Source organism: Mizuhopecten yessoensis, unplaced genomic scaffold (assembly GCF_002113885.1).
Source record: "Mizuhopecten yessoensis strain PY_sf001 unplaced genomic scaffold, ASM211388v2 scaffold4083, whole genome shotgun sequence".
In the NCBI taxonomy this organism is placed as follows: Eukaryota; Metazoa; Mollusca; class Bivalvia; order Pectinida; family Pectinidae; genus Mizuhopecten; species Mizuhopecten yessoensis.
The window spans coordinates 143064-170152 of NW_018405367.1; the positions used below are offsets into that span (position 1 = coordinate 143064).

The 27089-nt window shown below is 34.2% G+C and overlaps 1 protein-coding gene across 1 annotated transcript in view; it reads left to right on the forward strand.

Annotated features, from left to right (window-relative positions):
* The first annotated feature begins 771 nt into the window (after window positions 1-771).
* Window positions 772-27089, forward strand: part of LOC110448484 (N-acetylated-alpha-linked acidic dipeptidase-like protein) — a 48195-nt gene continuing 21877 nt past the window's right edge. Inside the window, exon 1 of the mRNA XM_021494747.1 lies at window positions 772-1195. Coding sequence (XP_021350422.1) covers window positions 843-1195 — 353 coding nt within the window. The 5' untranslated portion in view covers window positions 772-842. The remainder of the gene's footprint in view (window positions 1196-27089) is intronic.

Genomic DNA, 27089 nt, shown 5'->3' on the forward strand with positions numbered 1-27089 from the left:
TGAATTGTGACGTCATGATCCATGGCAATTGCTTTGCCCACTGGAAACAGATATGATGTATTTTGCAAGGGAAACATGAGGTTTTCCAGATAAAATATGAACGTTATGGGTGAAAATGGTAAAACTATTGTCTTTACACCATTTGAAAATGAACAAACTCGAGTTAAACTTGGTAACCAACCATCACTCCTAGCTAATTTGGGAACATTTCCTCTATCTGGAACATTTTTTCATTTGGAGAGGAGTTTATCGCTTAAAATGATACCACATAAAGAGAGTAGTATTAATTTTTATGGGGTGTCCTATTTTTCGTGTAGTTTTATTGAATCGTTCAAAAATATTTTTTGGAGATATACCCGTGATAATTCATACCGGAATATTGGGACGCATGTACGGAGGCATTTGTTTCTGTCAATAATAATAGTCACGAGAAAAAATCACACTCTACTCATATTTTTGTTTTTTCTCGTGACTATTTTTATTGACAGAAACAAATGCCTAGCTGTGGACGCATATAGGCCTATATATAATATTTTCGCAATTTATTTAGAACATCACTCCCTTGGGGTGGCGTGACGTGAAAATGGCCATAGAGTGGTTCTATGGTATTATTACGTAATCTGACGCAGCGCCGCTCAGGAAATCCTGTTGGACGGGAAACCCCTGCAGGGATTGTTTAACTGAATTGCGTACTACGTCACTGGTGAATAGGTGGCGGTTTTCCATTTTGAGACTACCCCCGAAATTCACGGCCCATTCAGGTAAACGCTTTGAAGACAGCGACAGGTGAGGGAACTTTAGTGAGGTGTTTTCACTTCGCCGGCTTCACTCAAATCCTGAAAATGGCGACGCCGAAGTCGCCAGCTAAATTTCGCTCGTGGAGTTCGATGGACTCTATCGATCCAGCTGACATTCGACGACTATATGACCCGGAATCATCGTCGAAATCTTCGTCGGTTCGATGTGTGAGCACATGGATGTTTTCATTGCTTATTTTGGGATCTACCGTTCTGTTTCTAATCGGTTTATTGGTAGGATACTATGTTAGGGAAAGTCAAAACTTAGACAGTGATAGAACTATAGGACACTGTTATTATGGAGAGAGAAGCGATGGCTTTTCAAAACAACAGTTGGAATCGGCGCACGAAAACATCATGTATTCTCTTTCGTCAGAGAACATCAATGCTGTTAAAAGGTGAGTATTTAAATTTGACAGATCCGACGGCGATAAAAAGACCATAGTACTGGTACAAGTGTGTTTGCTTATTTCTCTATTACAAATAAGCATTATGTAACATTTGATTTATTAACTTATGTCAAACATGTATTGAATTAATATCTAACAAAACATTATATTTAATTAGTTATAAATGTACATTTTATTGTTAAAAATACATTGTATTTCTTTTTATAAAACTAACAAACTTATCAACCTTTTTCTTACATTTAACAGTAATTTTGGTAACTTATTGCAAACGAAATAAAGTTTTTGTGGCAATTACTGTAATTTGATTATTAATGAGTAATTTAATTTTTTTTCATCTTAAAAAGTTAAAAATATAATAATTGCATGTTATATTTAATTTGAATGAGTTTCATTTCAAAGCCAGTTTTCAGTTCCAACCAAAGAGTATGTGACATTGTCGTCAATATTCTATTTATAATTATTGCTTATAAATAATGAATAGATTTGTATATTGAATGATCATAATGAGAGAGAATTCCACATTCCCATGTAATTTCCTCAAAATGGTGATAAAAGGAATCATAATATTTAATTGCTAATGTCACAGCCAGGTGATGAGCTCTTGTCTGATCATGAGATGTCACCTTGTCTGGATGACATCTGTCATATTACAAATGTGGCCATATGTACAGGTATCACCACAAACAGAAAGTCTCACATTGCAACAGGGTGTCCGAGTGGTCAGTCCTGTCCGTAGCTGCGTGAACCACAGCTGCGTCTAAGGACCAATCATTTTAATTTTTAATTTTTAATGATCTGTTCAGTACATCAGCTACCCTGTCCGATACAGTGTACACAAATTCTTTTACTTATAAATCAATCAAGTTTTAAGAATATTTATTTTCGCTAATGTATTAATCATTATGATGACCAAAGTTTATGATGTCAAGAAATATAATAGACATTTTTGTTTTAAATCGATCTGTCTGAAAATAGCAGTGAAATATTCAAGTTTTGGACATTTTGCCTCTTTAAATCACCATGGAGATATTTATCTCATTAGGTATCAAATGATTCACAGTCCCCACCTTTAAATTTGCTGTCTGAAGTTTTTTTTCTACCTGTATTTTATTACGACATGTTGAGAGTTGATCTTTTGTGATCAATAGTACATTTCCTGTGTTAAAAAAAAAAAATCAGGAGTTTATTTATTTAAGTTTTTCTCCTTCAAATTTTGATTTTTAAAAACATGTAGCTTTTCATGTTTGAAGTGATCCGAATGTTAGGACCATCATGTCAGCCAATAGGTGTTATATGCAAATCATATAAAATTCATGTAGAAATTATTTATTGAAGCTGTTGGTATTGTCTTCTGATAATACATGCAGCTGTCGCAACAAGGGGTTTACCAGGTGAATGTGTCACTAGCTAGATAATAGCTTAATAGCTAGATTATAATAATCGGACAGGTAACTTAAATTCATTAGCTGCAGGTAATTGCACCTATATTGTCAATTGGCCCCTACCTGTTTGTTTGTCCATTGTGAATTACTATTCAAGTTTGAATTCAAGTGAAATACCTAAAGAATAAAATAGACTTTTACAGAAATAACGACAACACCTGTCTAATTTTGTCTTGTAAATAAAACCTTACACAAAGAATCTCAACAAGTAATTTAGTTTCTCTCCTACAAGCTATTGACAATGATCCAAATCTTTTAAAGGAAAACGAAAGAACCGTTCTTCCCACCTGCATGTAATAAATTGCAAATCTGAACCAGACCTAATTACTGGTAATGGTTAAGAATGAAGATTTTGGACTCCGTAATTTTAAGGGTCAGATCGGTGTGCGGTTACACAAGAGTGACAAATTACGACTACCCCTCCTTCCGTTGGACAAAGACAGACAAGATTTATTGCACTACTGTGGACAAAATATACCCTACCTGCTAATTACATAGAACGTTGATTTCAGCTGATGTCACTTTCCTTTTTGTGTTTTTTTTACCTGGTTCAACCTACCTGACCTTTTCTTCCTTAGATGGTATGATGCCACTGTAGATTAGTGACATATACCTAAGCATAAACAAGATACCATTGTTTAAAAACTCTTAAAGAAGAAGTCAGAGTTAGTTGTAACCCCTGAAACGAACCAGGGGGATTTTTTTAGTGTTTGATTTTAAAAACTTTTTGATTGGGAATTTGAAGTTCTTTTGGGAAACAAAGATGCCCTTTTGGCCTTGTGGCTAATGTATGCTTCATAAACTCAATCTTAAAGTCAACTTCTATAATCATTTAGGGATATTTATAGTGTAGCTACTTTAGGGGTCTAAAACTTCAAAGACATTGAAGATGAGAAACTGCTGGTTCGATGATGAGGTCTTAAAATAAAACAGCCCAAGCATGATGTATTTTTTTAAGGAAAGGTGTTAAAAGCTAGCACATCATCAGACAATTCTTTTTGAAGAAACAAGTTTTCTTGATGCCCAAATCTGACAAAGGTTCCGCCCCTGTGGTTGGTACAAAGGGTCTCTCCTTTGACTGTCTACAATAGGGGTTTGGCCCCTCGGCTTTGATATGATACTAACACAATAGGGACAGCTGACAGTGGAAAACACATATTCAGCAGAGATAGTTTTAGGCACTTTTCAAATAAAACAGGACTACCTTCTTGAACAAACCTGTTTTAGCCAAAAGCAATATAACTAGACGGGAATTTATGTTTTTATTTTTCATTTCATTTTAAAAGCAGACAACAATGGGCTACATGGCCTATATAACTATTAGCTTTAAAGTTATTAATTCTCACTTGCAGGGACATAAATATTTTGAAATGTTATTGGGACTTTAAGAGAGATTCCCATCCACTCAACCCCAAAAAATTCTTCTGAAATATTAATACTGATAGTCAGTTGCTCTGCCTTCTGAGACAATATGACACATTCTGAATATTTAGACCACATTTCTTTTTGGAGTAGGAGGGATATATTTTTTTCAAATTTGGAAAAAAATTGTCTAAAATTCATCAGTAGTTAATTGGCATAATTTGGCTCCAAATATAAATTCAAAGAGGAAAAAAACAGTAAACCTTTCCACTGCATACAGAATGTGTATAATTACATTTTGTAAATATGTCATTTTCCAACCGTCATGGAAAAGTTCTTTGAAGTATATATTAGCACAATTACAAAAACAAACTGACAATAGGCTGGTAAAAACATACTTTAGTAGTAAAACTGTAATAGAAGAATTATATACTTTGGCAATTAGTTTAAGTTAAATAATAAGTGTTGTAGAAATTACCGTGTCAGTTATACATTTTGTAACACATACTTGTCAATTTTTTAATTGGAGAAGAATTTGTGTGACAATATTTTAGAATGTCTAAAAAATATTTATAATGATATGTAGGACCAAGGTATCTGACAAAAACTGTTTTTTTTTCTGTCATAGTTTATGCTGTTCTACCCAAAGAATGATTGAATTTGATGGAAAAAAAATGATGAAGGAAAATGATGAAGGAAATTTTGTCTACAGATAAAAACTTAACAAAATGTTGGCAAAAAATGTTCAGTCATGATCCTTCAAAACATGAAAGATTTGGCAAGAAGCTAGGCTAACATTTGAACTAGATATTCTTACATACCATAGTTGATCAAATAAATCCCTTCTTAGGCACTTGATAATTTGGGAACTTTTTTTCACATCATATTGCAGAACCTCGCACAAAATAATCAAAACATAATCATATGCAACAATTTTTAAAGTCAGTCAGTTAATTAATATGATGCTGAGAGCAGAAAAAGGATAGGGGTGCTACTTATAACAGATGGGGTGGTTATTACGCAGACTACGGTAACTGTGTTCCAATTCTGCCTTTGTATTTTACCTAATCCCTCAGTGTGACTTAATCTGTTGCCCTTCCTAATCCTTCAGAACAGAATAATTTCAATTGTTACAATTTTATAATTGATTAATTTTTTTGAATGAAATGTAATTTGAAATATTAACATAGCTGCGGAATGTATACCCCCCTAAGCAGTAGGTAAATACATATATATATACCAGCTGTAATTATTAATGAAACACTCAATGAGTTTAACCTTTGATCAGAAAGCTATTCAAGCACATGACAGGTCAAAGATAATGCAAATTATTGTTACTGATTAATAACGAGATATTAATTATCGAGTATATATATTTTATGTATGAACATTAAAGTACCCTCAATGATGTGTGATTGACATCAATAGCATTTTAAACAGTTCATATGGCAGACCATAGTGAATGTTTATAATTAGTAACTTACGTGCGACGATGCAATTATTGGATTTTGTTTTGCCTTTTTCTGCCTGAACGAGTTGTAAACAGGATTTAAATTATTCTGGATAGATCTTGATTACGCATCGTTAACTAATTAACCTGGCTAATTAACAAATGAGGTATTTAAAGGTACACAAGAATGAATGTGTTGGTACATAGTTCTCAGCTAATTTAAATTAATAGATTTCACTCTAATAATTTTTGTCAATTGAATTAAGGTAGAGTTCTAGTGCTCTGCATTGTATTATCTCCAATGAAGGAGAGTTCCAGGATGTTTGGCTTTATTTAATTTCTTACTTGGAGTGGTTTGCCAATTTACCTATGCAACAAGTTATATATGAAAAATAATACATATACATGTACAAGTGATTATATTTTTTATTTTTTTAAAACCTTTCCAACACTGGAGTTCGCGACCACTGGACCTCTTGATGTTATAAAAAAGGGTCAAGATTTAATCCACTAGTGCACTGTCGGTCATGATATTTGCTACATTAATACTTTTCGGCAATGTTACTGGGAATGACTTCATTAAATACTCTCAACTCTCTAAAGTGACTTTCAACCTGTAATTTTCTTGTATGAATATAGAGGTCTGAGGTCTAACAAATTTAACAGAGAAATATAGCATTACAGGCCTGAATACAGTCGAAAACAGTGGGACTTAAATCTATATATATCTAGCAGTTCTTAACAAATTTATTAAGGGAGATAACTCTTTAAAAAGATCAGTGCTGTAAGTCTATGATGCACTCTGTAAGGTATGTAGCTACCTAAAGATGGGCAGTTATGGTCTGGAACAGTTGTTTGCTTATAATTATTGCAATCCAATGTAACGTTAATGTGCAGGTTTATATATGCACCCATATCTATGGGGTCACTCTATTAGGATCTTAAGAAGTGTGTGAGTGTGGTTTTATATTGAGCTAGCGTGTATTAGGTTATATAAAAGAATCTGTTGTCATTGAAAGGATTAAATAGTCAGTCGCTCTACACCAAAACATCTGGTCTGTTTGGAATTTGTACAAGTATCAATAAAGTTTGTTACTTTCTTTGTGTGGTGGTGTTGACACTGTAAAACTCCACCTGCTGTCTGAGACTCACGCTGATCAGAGTCGCAGATCTGTTTACTTAAACTTTACAGGGATTCGCTGCATGTCCTCGCCCAATAACAGGACCTGCCCCTTAATCACAAGCTGGGCTACTGTACACTAACAGATATCTGGTATTCAAGTTGGGAGATTATGAAACAGTTTCAGACGGCTAGCTTAAGGCAGGATGCCCTTAACCTCCCTTTCAAATCCACAAAAATGACACCTGGTGATTCTTACATTGTATCAATTGCTATATTATAACAATATATATATAAAAAAAAAATGCTTTTTTGATCTTATTAGCAATTAATAAAGCAACAAATTTGCTATCATGAAAAATGTTTATGCATTTGACATGTATAGATAAATGTATTTACATTTCCCTAAGATACTGTTGTCTGTGAATACGTCTGTTTGATTCAAAATTATATATTACATTTATTATTTAAAATTTATTATTAAGGGGGGGGGGGGGTGTAATCATTATAGAGTTAATACCATATGTTCCTTTTCATGTCGTTTTATGGAAAAGAGATTGAACTCTCTTTTTAAGACTGAAAATTCACATAAAACTTTCATGATATTGAAACATTAATGGATGGAGGATATATACTAGACTGGCCCCAGTGTCAAAAAAACCATCAGGTTTTAATAATTTTAATCACTTTTTGATCACTTGGGTTGAATTATTTAGAAGAAAATATAGACTTTGATCACTTCGGTATCTGATTCTAGTGTTCGTAAGTTTCAAACTAGGAGATCCTTATATAAGCTAGAAGGAAATGCAGCTGGAAGCTTAAGATTCTTTAAAAAAAAAATGTAAATTTATGCCATGAAAATCAATGAGCATGATATATATACTACTCTTCGATAGTAGACTCTCGTCAGAAGTGTGTTGACTAGGTCGGTGTAAAGACACTTTCACAGGTACGCATTCACCACGACACAGAAGCTCCCAAAGAGTGGGTGAGTTATGCACATACCTATAAATTGTTCAAAGGTTGTATTTGGAATTAAAATCTAATGAAAGAGGTATAAGTGTGTACATTGGACAACTTCAACCTCAGTGCTATGAAAACCTCAAATGAATTCACAAGTAATACAAGTGTAAGTCTGGTCGCTCAATGGACTGGTTTTATACTCGAGACTAAACATTGGTTTAACATTGAATTGGTTTATACAGTGTGTTCGTCTTGAGATTTGAGTTTATTTATGTTTGTGATCAGCGTGTAATAGTTCGTACCTCATCAAGAACACAGTTTGGTCGCAATTTTGTATCAGTTAACATTGTTTGATATGGCTATATATATATACCATTGAGTACTTGATAGAACATGTTACTGACAAGTATATCTCAATCTTTACGAACCAGACAAGTTATGTAATTAAGAGCCGCGTAGTATATATGTTTGTGTATGTATATATACATTTGTTTGTTTGGGTGATTTATCATCCGCTTCAAGTGTAAACATGAGTATAGTTAGGGTTATCCAAGCAGACGAATATATACATTTGTAAAATGTTCCCGTATAAAATATCCAAAGTCGAGGATCAGGCTTATCTAAGCAGACGAATATATACATTTGTAAAATGTTCCCGTATAAAATATCCAAAGTTCAGGATCAGGCTTATCCAAGCAGACGAATATATACATTTGTAAAATGTTCCCGTATAAAATATCCAAAGTCGAGGATCAGGCTTATCTAAGCAGACGAATATATACATTTGTAAAATGTACCCGTATAAAATATCCAAAGTTGAGGATCAGGGTTATCCAAGCAGACGCATATATACATTTGTAAAATGTTCCCGTATAAAATATCAAAAGAGGATATGGTGTATGTCAATTATGACGTGTAAAAATGATTGTTAAATTTCAACTAGCCCCTTATTGGTGAACCAATTTGCAATGGTATAGGCTAGGGCAGTGGTAGGGCAGAGCGTGGGGCAGTGGTAGGGCAGAGCGTGGGGGTAATTTGATTGGGTCATTAATTGCAATTGGTGGAGGAGTTAACTTCCAGTTTGAAGCTCGTGTAAGAAGGGCAACAAGCATAGCTAAATAAATGATGAGTTGGATGCCAAAATCTAGACATTTCTTTCTTCAAACAACATACTTGATTTTGAAGTGTTTTTCTACAGCAATAAGGACATAAAACTGACTCTTTATCCAACTTTCACAAATAGAACATGCATCGCCATATAGCTAGTACATGTATATCATTCTGAAAAAATGTAGGGATCTTAATTGGTATCACTATTAGAGCAGATAATGTTCCCTGATGAGCTCTGTTTTTGTTCAATATACTTGGATATAGGGCTATTTTGGTGACAGAATTATCAGATGTACAACAATATATCAGACTACAGAATCATTTGGAGAGATTGAAATACATTCCATAATGCAGGATAAATATCTAAATATGGATGCACTGCGCGACAACACAATTTAAACCTACAACCACGCGGGTACGAACAGTTCAATGACAGAAATATGTTTTGAACAAGTTTTATATCAGTTTGAAATTCTAGCCATTAAGCATTTATCCGAGTCTCACCTGTAGCTGTTGAGATGGCGAGAAGCGGGACACCTGATATACCCAGGAGTTGTTATAATAATGACTTAAGTGGTTTTAAATTATGTATACCTGTTTCTACCTGTAACGTAATATAGATAATGTCTGGGAACATAATTCGCAAATTAATTACGGTAATCATGTGAACAGCATATATACCCATGAAATACACTTCCACATGCGAAAAATTGCAAAAAACAAATTCAATGGATTTTAAAATCAATTATGGGTTCAAGGAATGGAGGAGGTAAGTGGTGTTAGATTATAATCTCTGGTCGTTGGGGAGTGGCAGTGAATTGAAGACTTTTTTCTCTAGTAGTACATACCTTGGTATACTGGTATATTATAAGCTCACCTGGCTCAAATGGCGTATTAATATTCCAGTCAGATATATCTGTATCACGCCATCTGTTGTAGTTGAAGTTTAGTTTTCCTATAGAGAACTTCTTTTGGTTTTAAGAATTTGCTGAACAAAGTATATCTTAGCGATTTTGGTTTGGTTTAATTTTGATTCACATTCTATACAGCTATAAGGTCATTTAAGGATGTGCCTCAATGTGTGAAGTGTATATGGGTGCTTGCATGTGTACATGTCTATGCAGGAGACAGGGTTATGTTAGTGTGCTTGCCTCCTTGTGATAGCGCGGATCTGATGCCGACTTTATAGTGCTATCTCACTGAAATGCCATGCCGAAGGCACCAAGCGCAGCATTCCATTGTCAGTTTAATGTGTCAATTTTGTATTAAACTTTGGATAATAGCTATATATAGTTGTAATGGGATGTATATAAATTTTAAAGAAGGTGACTGGTCGGCATTCGCGCACCTTCATGAGCTCGTTTGGTGCACAAATTAAAATTTCATTTGGCGAAACTGAATCGAGACCAAGAACTAGCCCAGATTCTTCTAATAGTTCTTAAGCAGTACGAGTGTTACTTTTTAGGGTCATGATCAGTTCAAAATGCTTGATTGGGCCAGCATAACGATTGACTTAATTTGTCGAGCCAATTTGACTTTAATTTGTTTAGTCAGTTTGACATTTGTTTAGTCAGTTTGACTTTTAACTAACCATTATCAATTGCAATTGGTAGGAACGATTCTCAATATTACTTGATTTCAACAATTTTCATTGTGAAAAAAACCAAAAAACGGTTTGGATAAGCAGGCTGGGCCAATATTTTTTCTATCCGTCTTCCTTCCTGGTTATATAGTTCTAAATGAGTGTTGTTATTTTGCGGTTGCATGTAGCCGGCCAGATTGATTTGATATCCGATAGTTTATGTGGTCATAATTGTACAAATGTATTTGATCAGGTCGGAGAATGAACATCCGCAGCGCCAGCCGAGTGGTATTACACTTTGACGTACATTGATTTCCGTATGAAGGATGCCTTCGTGGAATTCCAAAACCACCCTGTCCGATGTAATCAGAACTGAACGATAGACATAACATTCGGACGTTTTTTGGATCTTTTCGACAAATTCAATTTGGTTCACATATTTCGGCTTATAAGAGATGTCGTGAGATCTTATCAATTAAGTGAGCTGAGACATATATGCACATTGACAAGTGTAATCAGGAAAGTAAATTTGATTTAGAAATCCAGACTGTTTTTCACATCGACAAATGTAGCTACATATCTACTAATCTTTAGCTAATTGAATCTGATTTACGCTGGTAATTGTACATGGATTATATGATGACATCTTCAATAAGGAATTAAAGGGGAGATCACTCTAGTGGTAAAAGTACATCAGAACTTGACGCTGGTTTATAAATGAACTTTGCAAGATAACCACCCAGCATGGTCGGGCGACACAGTGGATAAAGCACACTTGCCTTTCACCAAGACACCCAGGGTTTGATTTCCAGATCGGACGTGAATAGGTATATCGATGGGGGTGATCACCTGCCCGACTATGTGGGTTTTCTTCAGGTACTCTGGTCCCCCCCCTCCCCCCCCCCTTGCATACTAACATCCAGGCCAACAACGTTAACAGTGATAATTGTAACAACTTGCTATAATTGTTGTAAATAAATAAAGTTTATATAACCACTCATGGCTGGCACACAATGTCTTTGAAAGAGAGGAATTTGATTTGTGCAACTTTGTGTGTCAAATTTATTACTGGAAAATAAATAGTATATATATATATATATATGTGATTCTACTTAATTACATTCCCTGTCCAAAGTTGGTGTAACATACAAGTACCTATGTAATGTAGGTGTGAAATAAAATCTGCCATTGTAAATCCCTATTCACAGCTTATATATACACCAGGTGTATGTATATTATAGGCCATCAGGTAAATGATACCCTGTGTATGCATACAGTTATCCTAATTATAAGTACATTTCTGTATACGCACATAGCTATATATGTCCATGATTTATGTGGTTAATCAAATCCCCGGCCCAAAATCTGGTGTTAGTTTAAATGGTTTACTTTGTACAGGATTGACACTTGTTAAAAAATCTCTTCACTATTTATTTTTTTCCTGTTGGTATTTATCCTAACGTCTTGTGGTCGTGTGACCTACATGTACTATCTTATGCTCCAAAACATAGTGGATTGATCAGCATTAAGTGGTTGCTTTCTGTAGGTGCATATTCGTCCTGGTGTACTTCCATCCATCTTGTTAGGCTCTACTTTATCGCTAGAGGTTCCGTAGTTATCAAACTTCATATGTGGATATACCTGTAAGAGCATCGCCTCAATTTATATGAAATATACATGTAGGTCACTTTGAGTTTAACCTACCTGAAATATGTCATAGCAAAATTAAAGGGTACACTGCTAGCTATTTGATTCAATGGTATTGTAAAAATCCTGACCAATCACTATGCTGCTATCTGTCCTTTGAAGATTACATAGGACCAACACCTAACCTCAGAGACAGTGAATTTTACCATTACGAGACGGCAAGATTCTTTTTATGTACATCAAAGGATCAAACTAGTCTTCTTGTCTCATCCTCAAGGTTGCTCACACTGAGCCTTTGATTTTGCTTTGACATATGTATTCCAGGGGTCACTCACTTCACTCACTCATGCATCACTCAGCAGAGTATCAAGACACTCAATTACTGTCTTGGGTATTTTTAGCTCAAATATATATATAACACTTATATACTAAAAGTATATTAGTCACCAAAACTTCAGATGGGATAAATATTGATCGGTGCTATAATACACAGATACATCACACATCAAATGTGGGTAACTGTGACCTATATTTTTGGCTTCACTGACTTGTAACAAGTTCACTACCATTGATAGAATTATGAAATGTCGTCTTTATCATAATATTCCTATTCATTTTTAATTGGAAAGTACCAAGAGGAATAATTCTTTATGCTCCTCATTTGCTTTAAAAATGTCTATCCCTGCCTGGTCTGGTGGGTGGGGTGAAGGAGATAGGGGCAGGGGTGAAGGAGATAGGGGCAGGGGTAAAGGAGATAGGGGCAGGGAAATTACTAGAATCAATATTTTAGGCACCCCATTGCAATTTTCTTTCTCCTTATAAAAATTACCGTAATCATAATAATAATTTGAGATTCTTATATACCGCTTTATCACAACCTAGTTCGTAGTTCGTCTCAAAGTGGTTCATAAAATACTATCCGTGATTATAGGGCCTTTGCAACCAGCCGATATCTTTCTCAACTCCCTGGGGAGCATACAGCCGGTGCTGCCATTTTGGCGCTAACAGCTAGCATTCAACAATTCTAGCACTGCCCTGAACCACATACCACATACTCATTTACAGCTGAGTAGACTGGAACAAGCGGAGTAAAGTATCTTGCTCAAGGATACAACACAGTGCCGTGCCGTGACTTGAACCTGCAACCCTTCAGTCACAAGCCCGGCGTCCTACCACTAGACTACCGTGCCTCCATATAGGGTCCAAGGTCTACAGATTAGGTGTCATTTGTAGGATGTTTTGTATAAGTGGTTACATTATAATAATGATGTAGATATATGGTACTTTAAATGTGGGTTATAATGGCCCTATCATTTGATGGTTTATGATTCGTGAGAATAAATGTTCTATTATGTCCGTAGTTTAGAAAGATGTTAATCAGTTTGAACTCGTGAAATTGTATTTCAAAAATTGAAACTATTCCCATTTCTATCAGTCAAATAGATTAAAATATCCCAAATGTTTCTAATGTAAAGAATGCTATGTATGTACATAGACACATTTGTATAGAAAATGTATGCTGAATAACACTAATAGATACACTAAAAGCTCTTAATGCGTGGCAATGTTAAAAATTGGCAGCCTATTACCGACTTCAACTGTAAGATTGTGACAAAGGACTGAAAATTTTGATGGTAGATTTTTCGCGTGTAAGAGGAAAATTTTATGAGTTTTGTCGACAATTTTATCGAGTCAAAAGTGACTGATCAAACCTATGCAAATAACACATTTTGATTTTGATGGTTGAGCAGTCAACAGGAATAACTTGGGTACTCAGAGTGGGACTTTTAAAAAGACTGTAGGCGGTTAAAGTATTTTGAGACGGTCCCCAAAATTATCTTTTCCCGTCTCAACTTGATGTATCGGTGAGGAAACACAATACAATGTTTTTGAATAAAATTGAAGATAAAGAGATAATCGACTTGAGAAAATTATATCATCATTATAATTTTCTCCTTTTTGTGTTGATGACATGTGTTCGAATATAATGAATGTTTTTAAAACGTAATAATTGGGTGCCATCTAGTCGGTAAAGAAATGATGAATACAATTTTTGACGGAAATTGTACAAAGTTATTTTGACACTAGTACTAAGCGAAACCACTGTTTTTCTTCTATTGAAAAGAACCTGTGAAAAAATTCAACAAGCAATTATCCAGGTGAACGGTATTGTGAAATTGCCGGAATACAGTTTAAATTTCCTTTTTTGGCAGAAAAAACAGCCTCAAAATAATGTGTGTCACAACAAAGTCGTGTAAAAACAGTCTAACTGCATTATCGTTAACTTCAATTAAAATGCTTCCAAATATTTGATCTGAAACTCCTTGTCCGTAATTGATCATATAGTTTACACCCAGATGGAAAGTTTTTTCTTTAATTACAATCAGTTTGTCCTGCCTGGGTACATTTTCAAATAATGTATAATTATCTACAATAAGCCCTTAACAAATTTTAAATATAAACTGTTTAAAGAAAGAATAATTTTTTGTTTAGAAGAAAAAGGATTGTAAATGTCATCATTTTGGACGGATGAAGGAATGTCGGGGTCTAATTTAGCCAACAGTGCTAGTAATATCTTAACGGAAGTTAAGGAGAGGTTACTGTATATACAAAAATCTACAGTGCAGTGGGATAAGGATCCTTAACCATTTCACCCCTATATAGCTTTAGTAGACTCTACCATACATTGATCTGGATGAATCCATTATGGTCTAGAGTGGTGAAAGGGTTAATACCTAGAACACTATACCAGAACCCCTGGGGATTGTATATTTGATGTCAGGAATTTTGTTCATTATTGTCCCCCGATTGTCAGTTGTTGTGTATATTATAATGGTCTGTTGAAATAGTCAGTACATCATGATCCTGTGTGGTTCGATATTTACACATCATTATCATAATCGCCTGTTTATCTAGGGGAACTCTGATCATATAACACACTCAAAAAACACCCGGTTTAGATATCTAAGCTGTAACCTTGGACCGAACAAGAATGATAGAATATTTCGTAGACGTTCAAAAGATGATGGATGATTTTTACATGCATACAAAAAGAAACTTAAATAACAAACGTGTTTGAGTTTGAAATTTGAGCTACTTTCACAAAATGTTTTTTGAAACTTCACAAATTATTTTTTGGAACTTCAAAGTTGTTTTTTAAACCTGAACAAATGTTTTTAAAAGATTGACTGATAAGAAAAGGAAAGAAATTCAATTACATATAAATATCAGATTTCATGTTTGAAAATAAATCTTTTTGAAATGGAGAGTGTGAAATTCAAAATGTCATGACACTGCAAAAGGCCAACTATACAACTAATACATTATGCATATGTAATATCCTGTTGATAGCATTCTAGTTGAAAAATGTTTTGTGTTTTAACAATAATATGAAACTTATTCACATATCTATACCCACTCAAGTTTCAGTTGATTTTGAACAAATCTGAAAATTTATAATGTTCAAGCTCTAGGTACTTTGAATTGGCGGAAAGTTCGAATACATCTCTTTCACAATATAAACAATTATTTTCTATCTTGTGATATTTTAAATCCTACAGTCAGTACAGTCAGTAAATTTCTATGAAATTAACATGGACATATAGTCTGTTAATATCAAGTACATGTATTTGAAGTATGTTTGATTTGTTTTTAAAAGATTTATGTTATAACATCATTTTATTACTGAAATCACTTCCATCATTTCCAAAGATTAGTTAGCCCGAAAAACCTAAAAAAAGATTATTTTAATAAAAAAGATCATTTTGACTTGAGGATACAGGATTATAACATGTGTTGATGAATTGTCAAGGGAGATAATTCTAACTTGAATCACTGGTAGTGTTTCAGGTGGCATATACCCTTAAGAACTAACTTTTTGTGAAGTAGAAATTGAGATTTCTTTAAACAGAAAAAGAAAAAAAATTATTGCTTCAATACATAGCTACCAGGATGAAAAATTTCAAACGAATATGTAAAAGTCTTTGCACCTTCACAACTTTTCTGTAATACTGAGGAGAAAAATGGGGCAATAAGTGAAATTTTTCTAAAAGTGTTCAAGTGAAAATGTCGACTTGGATATCATAACAGAATCAGAGTCATAAAATAGTCACCTGCAGACTTGAAACTTGATACAATTCATCATAAATTTCTTTACTATAACATTAATAGTTCCTGTTTTGGTGATAACAAATTTAACGTAATGTTTATTACAACCTTTGTATATCATCGATCCACAAGACTGTGACTAGCAAGCAGTCCATTTACAAGTGACTTTGGTCCTGACGTATAAAATTAACAAGGGCTATGATGAACTTTGACCAAAGTCGCACAATATGTATATGTCTTGAATAAACCCCATAAATTTCTTTATATATTTTTGAATATATAAATGTAGTAAAATGTAAAAATATTGAAAATTAAAATACCAGTAAGGAAAGTATATAAAATGTATTAAAGGATCTCTTTCAGGGCAGTTTTAACCTGGACTTTTGATTTCATACAACATACAACACAACATGGGATCGTAAATCTGCAGTTATATTCAGATTCATATGTTAATGAAGAAATTCATGTTCTTCCTTGGCAAAATTTGTTTTCAAAAACAGCTGTTTATTATAAACTAGTTTGACAAATATTGTAAACTTTGATAAAGGATTCGCGGAGAAAAAATATTATGAATTTTCACGTGGGAGAAATTGCTGGTGATCATTCGGCGAGGTTTGATATTGTCATAAATTATTTTTCAGAAGTTATAAGACAGGTAAAAGCTTGTTACATGAGGTATTTTACTTGAATTTTTTATTATGCAATGTGCAATTAGAGAGAGAGTGTGATGTGTCTGTACTTAAATTGTTATGTATGAGGGATAGTCTTTGTCTGGTTACATGTTACCGTTTGAACCATCAGGTGCCTTTTTAATCTGAATTTCATGAGAATGATCTGTAAAGGGGCTGGTCGGGGAAAAAATGTCATATTTGCTAAAATGGCATACACATGTTTAAAATACCTTATGAAATATACTGATTCAAATTTTGCTGAAATTCACACCCTAAGAGTAAAAAATATAATTATAGGCCAAATGTAAACATCGCGGCGAAAGAAAATATGCATGCAAAAGTCATGACAGGCACAAGGTATCAGAGAAGGCCAGAGAACGCATTGAGACCCGTTTATTGTGTAATTTTTTCCCCGACCAGCCCCTTTAACAATTTACGTGGTCTGTAGATGTGGCTATTATCCCTGGTAGTTATGCCACAGAATAAATGTTATCTGTCTGAATCCGTTTGTAGATACTAGGTATCGTGCGATGATATATTGTGATCTTTTGAAAACGGAGCCAGGGTGGCCTAGTGGTTAAGGCGTGTGACAGTCTGCTACCACTAGCCCTCCACCACTGGGTCGCAGGTTCGAGGCCTATGTCGGCAGTCACCAGGTACTGGCTGTAGGTCTGTGGTTTTTCTTCTTGAACTCTGGCTTTCCTCCACCACCAAAACCTGGCACGTCCTTAAATGACCATAGCTGTTAATAGGACGTAAAACACAAATAAATCAAAAGTGATATTTTGAATACGGTACGACACACAATATTTTTGGGAGGTTATGATATAATTATACACCTACAATATTTTATGGATTTTGTCGTTTCTGAATTTAGTCTACTCATATCGGTTCGAACATACGTAATTATTATGGCGAGTGACGGCTCCAGCTCAGCATACACATCGAAAGATGTGAATTGTGTGAAACTTTAAAGTCGTGCCCATTTTGGACCAAGTCTATTTCCTGTTGTTATATTGTGGCCATTACAAATGTGCAACATATCTGTTCTCTTTGCTTCAACTGTTTCTATATATATGTATCGTGATGCGTATGATATTGTCATGTTAATTTATCGTTTGTTTGTTTGTTTGTTTGTGTTTAACGGCCCATCGACGGCTGAGGTCTTTATTTGTTTATCTACTTTTTTTATTTTTTTTAAACAAACATGTGAGTAGCGAAGATATAATCAGATAAAAATGTTCATTTTTAAAAGCATTCGCATTGTATGATAAAGTGAAGATAATTAAAAATAAAAAGGGGTTTAAAAATTATAACAGAGATAACGAATAGATGATATATGTGATATATATAACGTCAATGAGGGTAAGATGGTTTAAAAGTCATGCAGAGTCAATGGAAAAGACCGATGTCTTTCAAATAGTTAAATAATGCCTTCGAGTCCACGGAACTCACAGAAAAGAGTTTTCGTATCCGGGACTCGAAAGTAGTTATCACGAATGTGTTTAATGTATCGTTGCAGCCCTCATAATAAGCCTTTTCAGTTTTCAACTGCTTTTCTTGAAACTTGGTAGAATTAATTATTAACCACCATATTTATCTGTGTACTTAAATTTGTAATTTTTAATTATGTGCATCCGTATTAACAAAGTTATTGTCCTTTTTTGGACAGTGAATATAATCCCCAATAAGCTTTTCATTTATATTTCTTTGGAACTTTTCCATGCTAGCGTTAAACACCGTGATCCTTTTATAGTTGTACGTTTCATAGGTGTGTATAATAATTTGCAATTATATTTATCTATGCTTAAATATTGTTCCCAGGTCTTTTTTTCAAGGAGCGGTACGTGAGTCACATGTATTATAATACAAAGTTAACATGAGAGGAATATTTAAACTTATACTTTAATTTATACATGTAGTCCTATTTTCTTTGATGATTTTTATCAGTGTATTTAATTTGTAGTCAAAATACAATTTCCAGTTTCGCTGTAAAGTTGAGATATTTTGTAAAAATTTCATCACATCTTCATAAAGAAACAGACATTTTATCAAAGCACAATTTCCTTAGGTGAAACTATTAAATGTTTCAGCTCTTGAAACTACAGAAAACATATCAGGTACACATATATAATGAGAATCAATTGTGGAAGAAAAATTTAGTAGAAACATGAACAAACTAATATCAGTGTATTTAGTTTGTAGTCAAAATACAATTTTCAGTTTCGCTGTAAAGTTGAGATATTTTGTAAAAATTTCATCACATCTTCATAAAGAAACAGACATTTTATCAAAGCACAATTTCCTTAGGTGAAACTATTAAATGTTTCAGCTCTTGAAACTACAGAAAACATATCAGGTACACATATATAATGAGAATCAATTGTGGAAGAAAAATTTAGTAGAAACATGAACAAACTAATATCAGTGTATTTAGTTTGTAGTCAAAATACAATTTTCAGTTTCGCTGTAAAGTTGAGATATTTTAAATTTCATCACATCTTCATAAAGAAACAGACATTTTATTAATGAAACTTAACATACCAGATTTATGTGGACTTAACATTACTCGTAAACTAAACTTCAATTACATCCTATCAAAGCATACCTTCTAGATCTGTTCCGAATCTGTCATCTTATTACTTTGTACACAACACATATTTCATGGTTGTTAGATTTTCCTGAGATGCATCATTGAAGATACGATTCATTTAATTTTGTTCTGGTTTTATTTCACTACCGAAAAACTTCCTGTTTTGCAAACTGATCCAGTCTAGTGAGATTAAATAAAAATGAGATGAGAATTCTGATACAATTACAAACGCAGACTCGTTAACAATGTCAGTGTTCACACTTTACATTCTACGTTATCTGGTATTACACTCTATAGCTACCTGAGGTCGTCAATAGGATGTTAACATGGTAGACACTGGTAATTAATTTTTATCAGATTTGAGAGATTTTCGTGACTTTGCATAATCATCTTTTGACATGGAAAGAAAAAAGTTTAAAAGCAAGATATTTCAATTTTCAGCTTCTCTATTTCTTTATACAATCTTCTGTATACATATTTATACAAGAGGCCCAATGGGCCTGCATCACTCACCTGGTATAAAACTCACACTTGTAACCTTAAAAGTGATCCAAAATAAAGCTGCAGGCAAAATATCAGTATTTATGATTAAAATTCGTTCAAAGACCCTGATAAAAAAATTTTTAAAACATTTCACCCCTGTGATTGAAAGTCGAACAAAGTCATTATGTTGAACACATTGTATAGCCTTTCATCTCAGGATGCAACTTACAAAGTATAAACATCCTGGGACCCATGGTTATTCAGAAGAAGTTGTTGAAATATTTCAAACATATTTGCTCCTTGTGACCTTGAATATGATTCAAGGTCATACATTTGAACAAACTTGGTAGCCCTTGATCCTAGTATACTACTGACTAAATATCATCACCCAGGGCATTTTGGTTATTGAGAAGAAGTTGTTTAAAGTTTTTAACATATTTGACCCTTGTGACCTTGAATATGGGAGAAGGTCATTCATTTGAACAAACTTTGTAGCCCTTCATCTTAGCATGCTACTGGCCCAATATCATCACCCTGTGCGTTTTGGTTATTGAGAAGAAGTTGTTTAAAGTTTTTAACATATTTGACCCCTGTGACCTTGAATATGGGTGAAGGTCATTCATTTGAACAAACTTTGTAGCCCTTCATCTCAGCAAGCTACTGGCCAAATATCATCACCCTGGGCATTTTGGTTATTCAGAAGAAGTTGTTTAAAGTTTTTTAAACATATTTGACCCCTGTGACCTTTAATATGGGTGAAGGTCATTCATTTGAACAACTTTGTAGCCCGTCATCTCAGTTAGCTACTGGCCAAATATCATCACCCTGTGCATTTTGGTTATTTAGAAGAAGTTGTTTAAAGTTTTAAACATATTTGACCCCTGTGACCCTGAATATGGGTGAAGGTCATCACTTGAACAAACTTTGTAGCCCTTCATTCCAGCATGCTACTGGCCAAATATCATCACCCTGTGCATTTTGGTTATTTAGAAGAAGTTGTTTAAAGTTTTAAACATATTTGACCCCTGTGACCCTGAATATGGGTGAAGGTCATCACTTGAACAAACTTTGTAGCCCTTCATCTCAGCTTGCTACTGCCCAAATATCATCACCCAAGGCCTTTTGGTTATTGAGAAGAAGTTGTTTAAAGTTTTTCACATGTTTGACCCCTGTGACCTTGAATATGGGTGAAGGTCATTCATTTGAACAAAATTTGTAGCACTTCATCTCACCATGCTACTGGCCAAACATCATCACCCTGAGCATTTTGGTTATTCAGAAGAAGTTGTTTAAAGGTTTTTTAATACAATTGACCCCTGTGACCTTGAATATGGGTGAAGGTCATTCATTTGAACAAACTTGGTAGCCCGTCACCCAAGCATGCTACTGGCCAAATATCAACTCCCTGGGCATTTTGGTTATTGAGAAGAAGATGTTTAAAGTTTTTGACATATTTGACCCCTGTGACCTTGAAAATAGGTGAAGGTCATTAATTTTAACAAATTTTTTAGCCCTTCATCCAAGTTTGCTTCTGGCCATATATCGACACCCTAGGCCTTTCAGTTATTAAGAAGAAGTCGTTTAATGTAAAATATTGACGCCGGACGCCGCACAGACGGACGCCGCGCCACGGCATAAGCTCACTTGGCACTTCGTGCCAGGTGAGCTAAAAATGATAATCATCTTCAGGTTACAAGTATGACAGCCATAAAGTTGTACATTCATATTTGTATGTATACATAAACTCATAGTGTAGTTATATACTTGTTAGGTATGTCCTTTAAACTTAAATTTGATTAACTATGTGTTCCATTCTGCCCAGCTGTACAAATGTGAACTTGGTTTCTGGCAAGTTTTTTTATGATGGACTGCATGGTGTCCCTCAAGAAAGTAGTCATTGCATGACTTTTGGTTGAACAACCATGTACAACTCAGAAACCTGGTCATGCAGTTGTTTAGCTATAACGGACCACTATCCCAGCAAAATGTTCAATGGGGAAAAGGACCTTGAACTCTATTACATATATCATACAACCCTAACTGAAACCAAATCACTCATAACTCAGCATATAAATATGATATAAACTTTATTAATTTACAACAATTACGAAACAAGTTATATCAACTTATATTAATCACTCTTGTTGGCCCTGATGTTAGCGTGCGGGGGTCTTAATGTGGGAGGCAACCTAAGTACCCGGAGAAAACCCACATGGTCAGGCAGGTGACCCCATACCTTTTCACGTCCAATTGGGGAATCGAACCCCGGCCGCCATGGTGAAAGGCAAGTGCGCTATCTACTGCACGACCCGACCCCTTAGCATATGTATAGATACAACCCTAAATCTAACCAAATTACAGGAATAATGTGTAAGGTAGCTATAGCATGTCCCCTGATTAACTGTAGCAAAAATTATGGCATTTCTTATATCCTTAATCTGTGGCTAACACTTGAATGCTTCAAAGAGATACATGTTCTAATCAATCTGCTAATGGATCTTATCCAAAGTTTTAAAATTCTGAAGTTTAATTACACCTTGAAAGAAGATAGATCCACGTAAAGGTCGATTTGACCTTCGGTGTAGATTAATGAAAACCTTTCAGTGTAAACCAATCAAAATATCCAAATTAACTAGAAAAAAAGGATTTTTACGTTTACAATGTTAATTACTCTAATACTATAAAATTAGCAAAGAGTTCCCTGTCTGATAGAATCTTGATAGGACAGAAGATATTTGTGTACCAAGGTCTGTACTTGAATCTCTCCGTGATTAGATTCATTTAAGTCTATATCTAATGGTTCATGTACAAAATGTACAAAGTTGTCTAAGAGGGCTGTGAATGATTTTCAATGCTAATTGCAAGGTTCACGCAGTGCAAATACCCACACCCTGCATAAGGGTATGTAAACCCAAAGTTTCAGGATGTTAAATGGGTGTTTCTTGATTTTACTTGCCGATATCATCTACGTTTTTATACAGAAGATCATCGTTGTCACAATCTTTTAAATTATGTGCGAGATATTTTATAATCTCAGAAAACCTGTACGTCAATTCCAAGTTAAATATTTTATCCTGTTCTCCGTCAGTGATGCATGTTGTGTGTCCTTTGTCTGTTTAAAAAAATGAAGAACTTTAAATTCATTAACGAAGAATGGAGTAACCTTTTTATTTTGATTATATTTCACAACATACGATAATTAGTAGTGAAGAGACTTTATTATTGCTTTTGAAATGTACGAGAAATCCTGTACACCAAATTTGTAATTCAAATTTATATTTCCGAAGAACAAAGCTTATGTAATTTGTAAAAAAAAAATCAAATCAAATCAATGGCAAATCCATGCAGGGTATACGTATCTACCAAAAATCTTATTACATCTTTGTTACAGATAATAGTTTTCCTATCTGATGAATGAAGTGTTCAAGTTATATAAATATTTAGGACTAATTATACTGTGTAGTCATTGTATGATATATATATATGGTAAACCTCCGGTCAGTTCGAACAAAATTAAATAAATATTGTTTAACCTGTTCGAAATATAGTAAATTGTAGCCGCCAAAATAAGCGCGAGTTCGAATTATCAGAGTGATAAATTGAATCATGAAATGGGGACAGTTCGCAGAAAATGGCCAAATGTTAATATCGATTTTCATTAAACAGTAATGTAAGCTTACACCCGCATAGCTTATAAATAATTTTCGAGTAAAAACAAAACAAAATAATTTATCATTTTTTATAGCACAGTAGCTAGGCTATTAAGATACTTCAACGTTCCATGCTCCGTACTGATCGGATGATATACATAGTTTGGGGCCTCACGTTGAATAGCAGGTTAACTGGAGAAGCAAAACATCGCTGAAAACATGTGGAATATATGTACGAGTGTTCTTGAACATTTGACTGAGATGGTCAAACATACAGATTTTAAATACAACCTGTTACCCCAACGATGCTGTCGACGTGTATTGTTGACCAAGGCGAGCGATTTTGCGAGACAGGCATTTTGAATGCCGATACTTCAAATTAGATTCACCGTTACCCAAACTTCGTACGATGTGTTCGAACTATCTGAAATGTTGATAAGGCGGGTTCGAACTATAACTAGACAAACAATTATTGTTTTTATTGTAAAAAAGGTGTGTTCGAACTATCCGCCTATTCGAACTGACCGGATGTTTACCGTATATATCTTACCACTACAGAACAAAGTTGTTGGCAAAAGTATATATTTGAGTGTTTCATTTAACTAAATCTATGAAATAAATATGTTAACTGAAAATATATTATTTTCTGTATGTGTGTATGTATATAATAGTGGTCACATGCCTTGATGAAAAATACAAGACTTGATTTGAGCTCATGTAATTAATGTTTTCAAACATAGAGCAGAGCAGGCATAACAATTTAAAATGTTTTACTTCAAAAAGGTTTCTGAAAAGTCTAAAATATGGGCACCCTCTGAAGTTATGCCATATATGTAAAGGAGGCCATATTTGGTTGGTTTATAACAAATTAATCTTGCATAAAGTGTAATCTCTGTGACAGAGGTAAAAAAAATTGATATGTGTTAGATTGATATTTAATAAAAATCAACATTTTGTTCAGTAAATAAAGTTCATAAAATTGCTGGAGGGTAAAATTACTTGCATGCATGATAGATGACAAGATACTGAAGTTATCACAAGCCATAAAACCAGCCCCAACTAGTCTTCATGTCTACATTTCGTAAATATCTACCCCTGACTAAAGACTTAAGCTTGCTGAGACACTGTGTCCTTAGATTGTTGGTGAGACTTATCTATACAGTAAAATCTGTATTTATACACGACACCATCTTGGTCATATCATAATAATCACATTTATTACCAGCCTGATCATGCAGTGACATCTTGAAAAAAGGGACATACAAAAATTGGAAAGATTTTAACCTGTCTTATCTAAAACCCTATGGAACACCACATATTGGTCAGATTTACCTGTCTAATCTGACACCCTGTGGGACATAACATACAGTACAGTAAAACCCATCTAATCTGACACACTGGAGAACATAACATTGGTCAGATTTACCTGTCTAATATGACACCCTGTGGGACACAACATATCTGTCAGATTCAGCTGTCTAATCTGACACCCCGTGGAACATAACATAATGGTCAGAAAAGACAGGTTCCACTGTATTTTCCTTGATTGAGATATTATGTTAGAATCAATTAAGCCACATGAAGTGCTTGAAATGTTTTTAAATTTTTCGATGCACCTGGTTATGGCTTTTGTTTCAGTGTCTCATTTCCTGGTGTTGTCATTTCATATCAAATTTAAGTTTTGATTTTGTCGTTTTGTGCTAATGATGACAAAATATGAGAACACATTTGAAGTCATATGGAAAAAGCTAAGTTTAATTTTGAGAGAAAGAATGTACATTTGTACAGTGAAACCCCACTATATAACTCACCAGATGGTATACCGGAACTATAAATACGTAGGTAGAAATTTAATAACTTGTGAGTGATGTTGTCTGATGTGACAAACTGATATCCCTCAGGTGGAACAAATACTGTGTACCTCACCTGTACAGTATAGCATTACATGTTGTGTGTGCCCACCAGCTGTCGGCCTGTAGTGTATACACCCTACCTGTGTAGTCATCACTATTCTTAGACTAATCAAAGCAGGAAATCAGGTGTGAAACAACCTTATTTTAAAGTCCATGTACTGGTATAGGCTGTACATATATTACGTCTTGACCAATTCAGCCCAGACTCGCGAACAAACATATTGGCAAATGTCTTTTTAAGTAACAGCTGGCTTTCATACCATTATTAAACATGAAAAATATGGATGTTAGTCAATAATTTTGCTCAAAATAAAGAATTTCGTTTATTTTTAACCTTCAGTTGGTTTTGTGTGGTTCAAGATGCATTAGAAACCAACAGTTTACCAAATGTTGTAATCACCATGTTAAGGTCATGTTTTCTATATCAAGTTACCATTCATGTTCGTGAATTTCTGTTAAAGTTAGAATTTGACGTCATGACAAGATGAATGGTCTCCAATTACTGTTACAGTATGATAGAACGACCGGAACATTTTCTAACGAGAAAATATTCATATGTGTGTGTAATAATATATATATACTGATATGTATTAGGGTTTTTTGTTCTCATTGTCAGATATACCCTCTTTATGTTGTATTTATCCAGCAATAAGCCCATGCCTGGTATGACGCCCGCCCATGTCAAATATAATTCAGTAGAAATGCTAACAAATGTCCTACAATAAGCCCACCCCCCTACTTTAACTCATTCACCCCTGAAATTTCATAATGAACTATTCCAACCTTTGAATTGGAAGAGTCCAAATGTGTCTTCAGGGGTGAATGAGTTAGTAACAGACTATGTATTTGCCCTGGTACACTGGGTTTATTGCAGAATAAGTATGGTATATATATATTGTATTGTGATTTCCATACAAAATTTATGGCTGGTACTGTTTTCCACCAAATAATCACCCCTGAAATTATTAACACACCTTAGTCTTTTTCGAGTCCAAGCTTTGCATCCTTTCACCATAATTTACTTACTTTGTTATAAAAAATAGAAAATGTGTTAAATTTTATAGTTCAGGCAATTGTTTTGGAAAGTTTTATAAGGTTGTGTCATCATTATAATTTCTCTGAATTGATTAGCACTCAGGGTGTTTATTAGGTGAATTACAGTAAGTTTATGATATGAGGCTGTACCGCAGACTTATTAAAGTTGAAATGCTGTATGTAGTTAATATACATGTATATAGAAAATTTACAGTGAAACCTGCGATAGCTGGCATGAACACACACATGTATTATGGACCAGTATTTACATTCTCAATACACAGGTTTTTATTAAAATTATCTAGGGTTCTAATAATATGCATTTTTCAGATTATAAATAGACTACAAACAGCTTTCAAGATCCTCTATTAGATCATTCACGTTTGAAGACACATTTGAACTATTCTAATTCAAAGGTTGAAATAGATCATTATGAAATTTCAGGGGTCAGAATGTGTTAAAAATGTGTCTGGAAACACATTGAAGACTAACAATAAAATTTGACCCAGAAAAAACAGTGTCCATACAATAAAATTTGAACCAGAAAAAACAGTGTCCATACAATAAAATTTGACCTAGAAAAACAGCGTCCATACAATAAAATGCCATTCAAAGTCTCTTAAACGGCACAAAAAATGAAAGAAAACATTTTTTTCTTATAGGTCAAAATATGCAAATGAGAAAAGTATTATAATGTTGATTTTGAATATTTAACAATGGCTGTCAGCCAGGAACTGAAGCCAACACTTTGTAC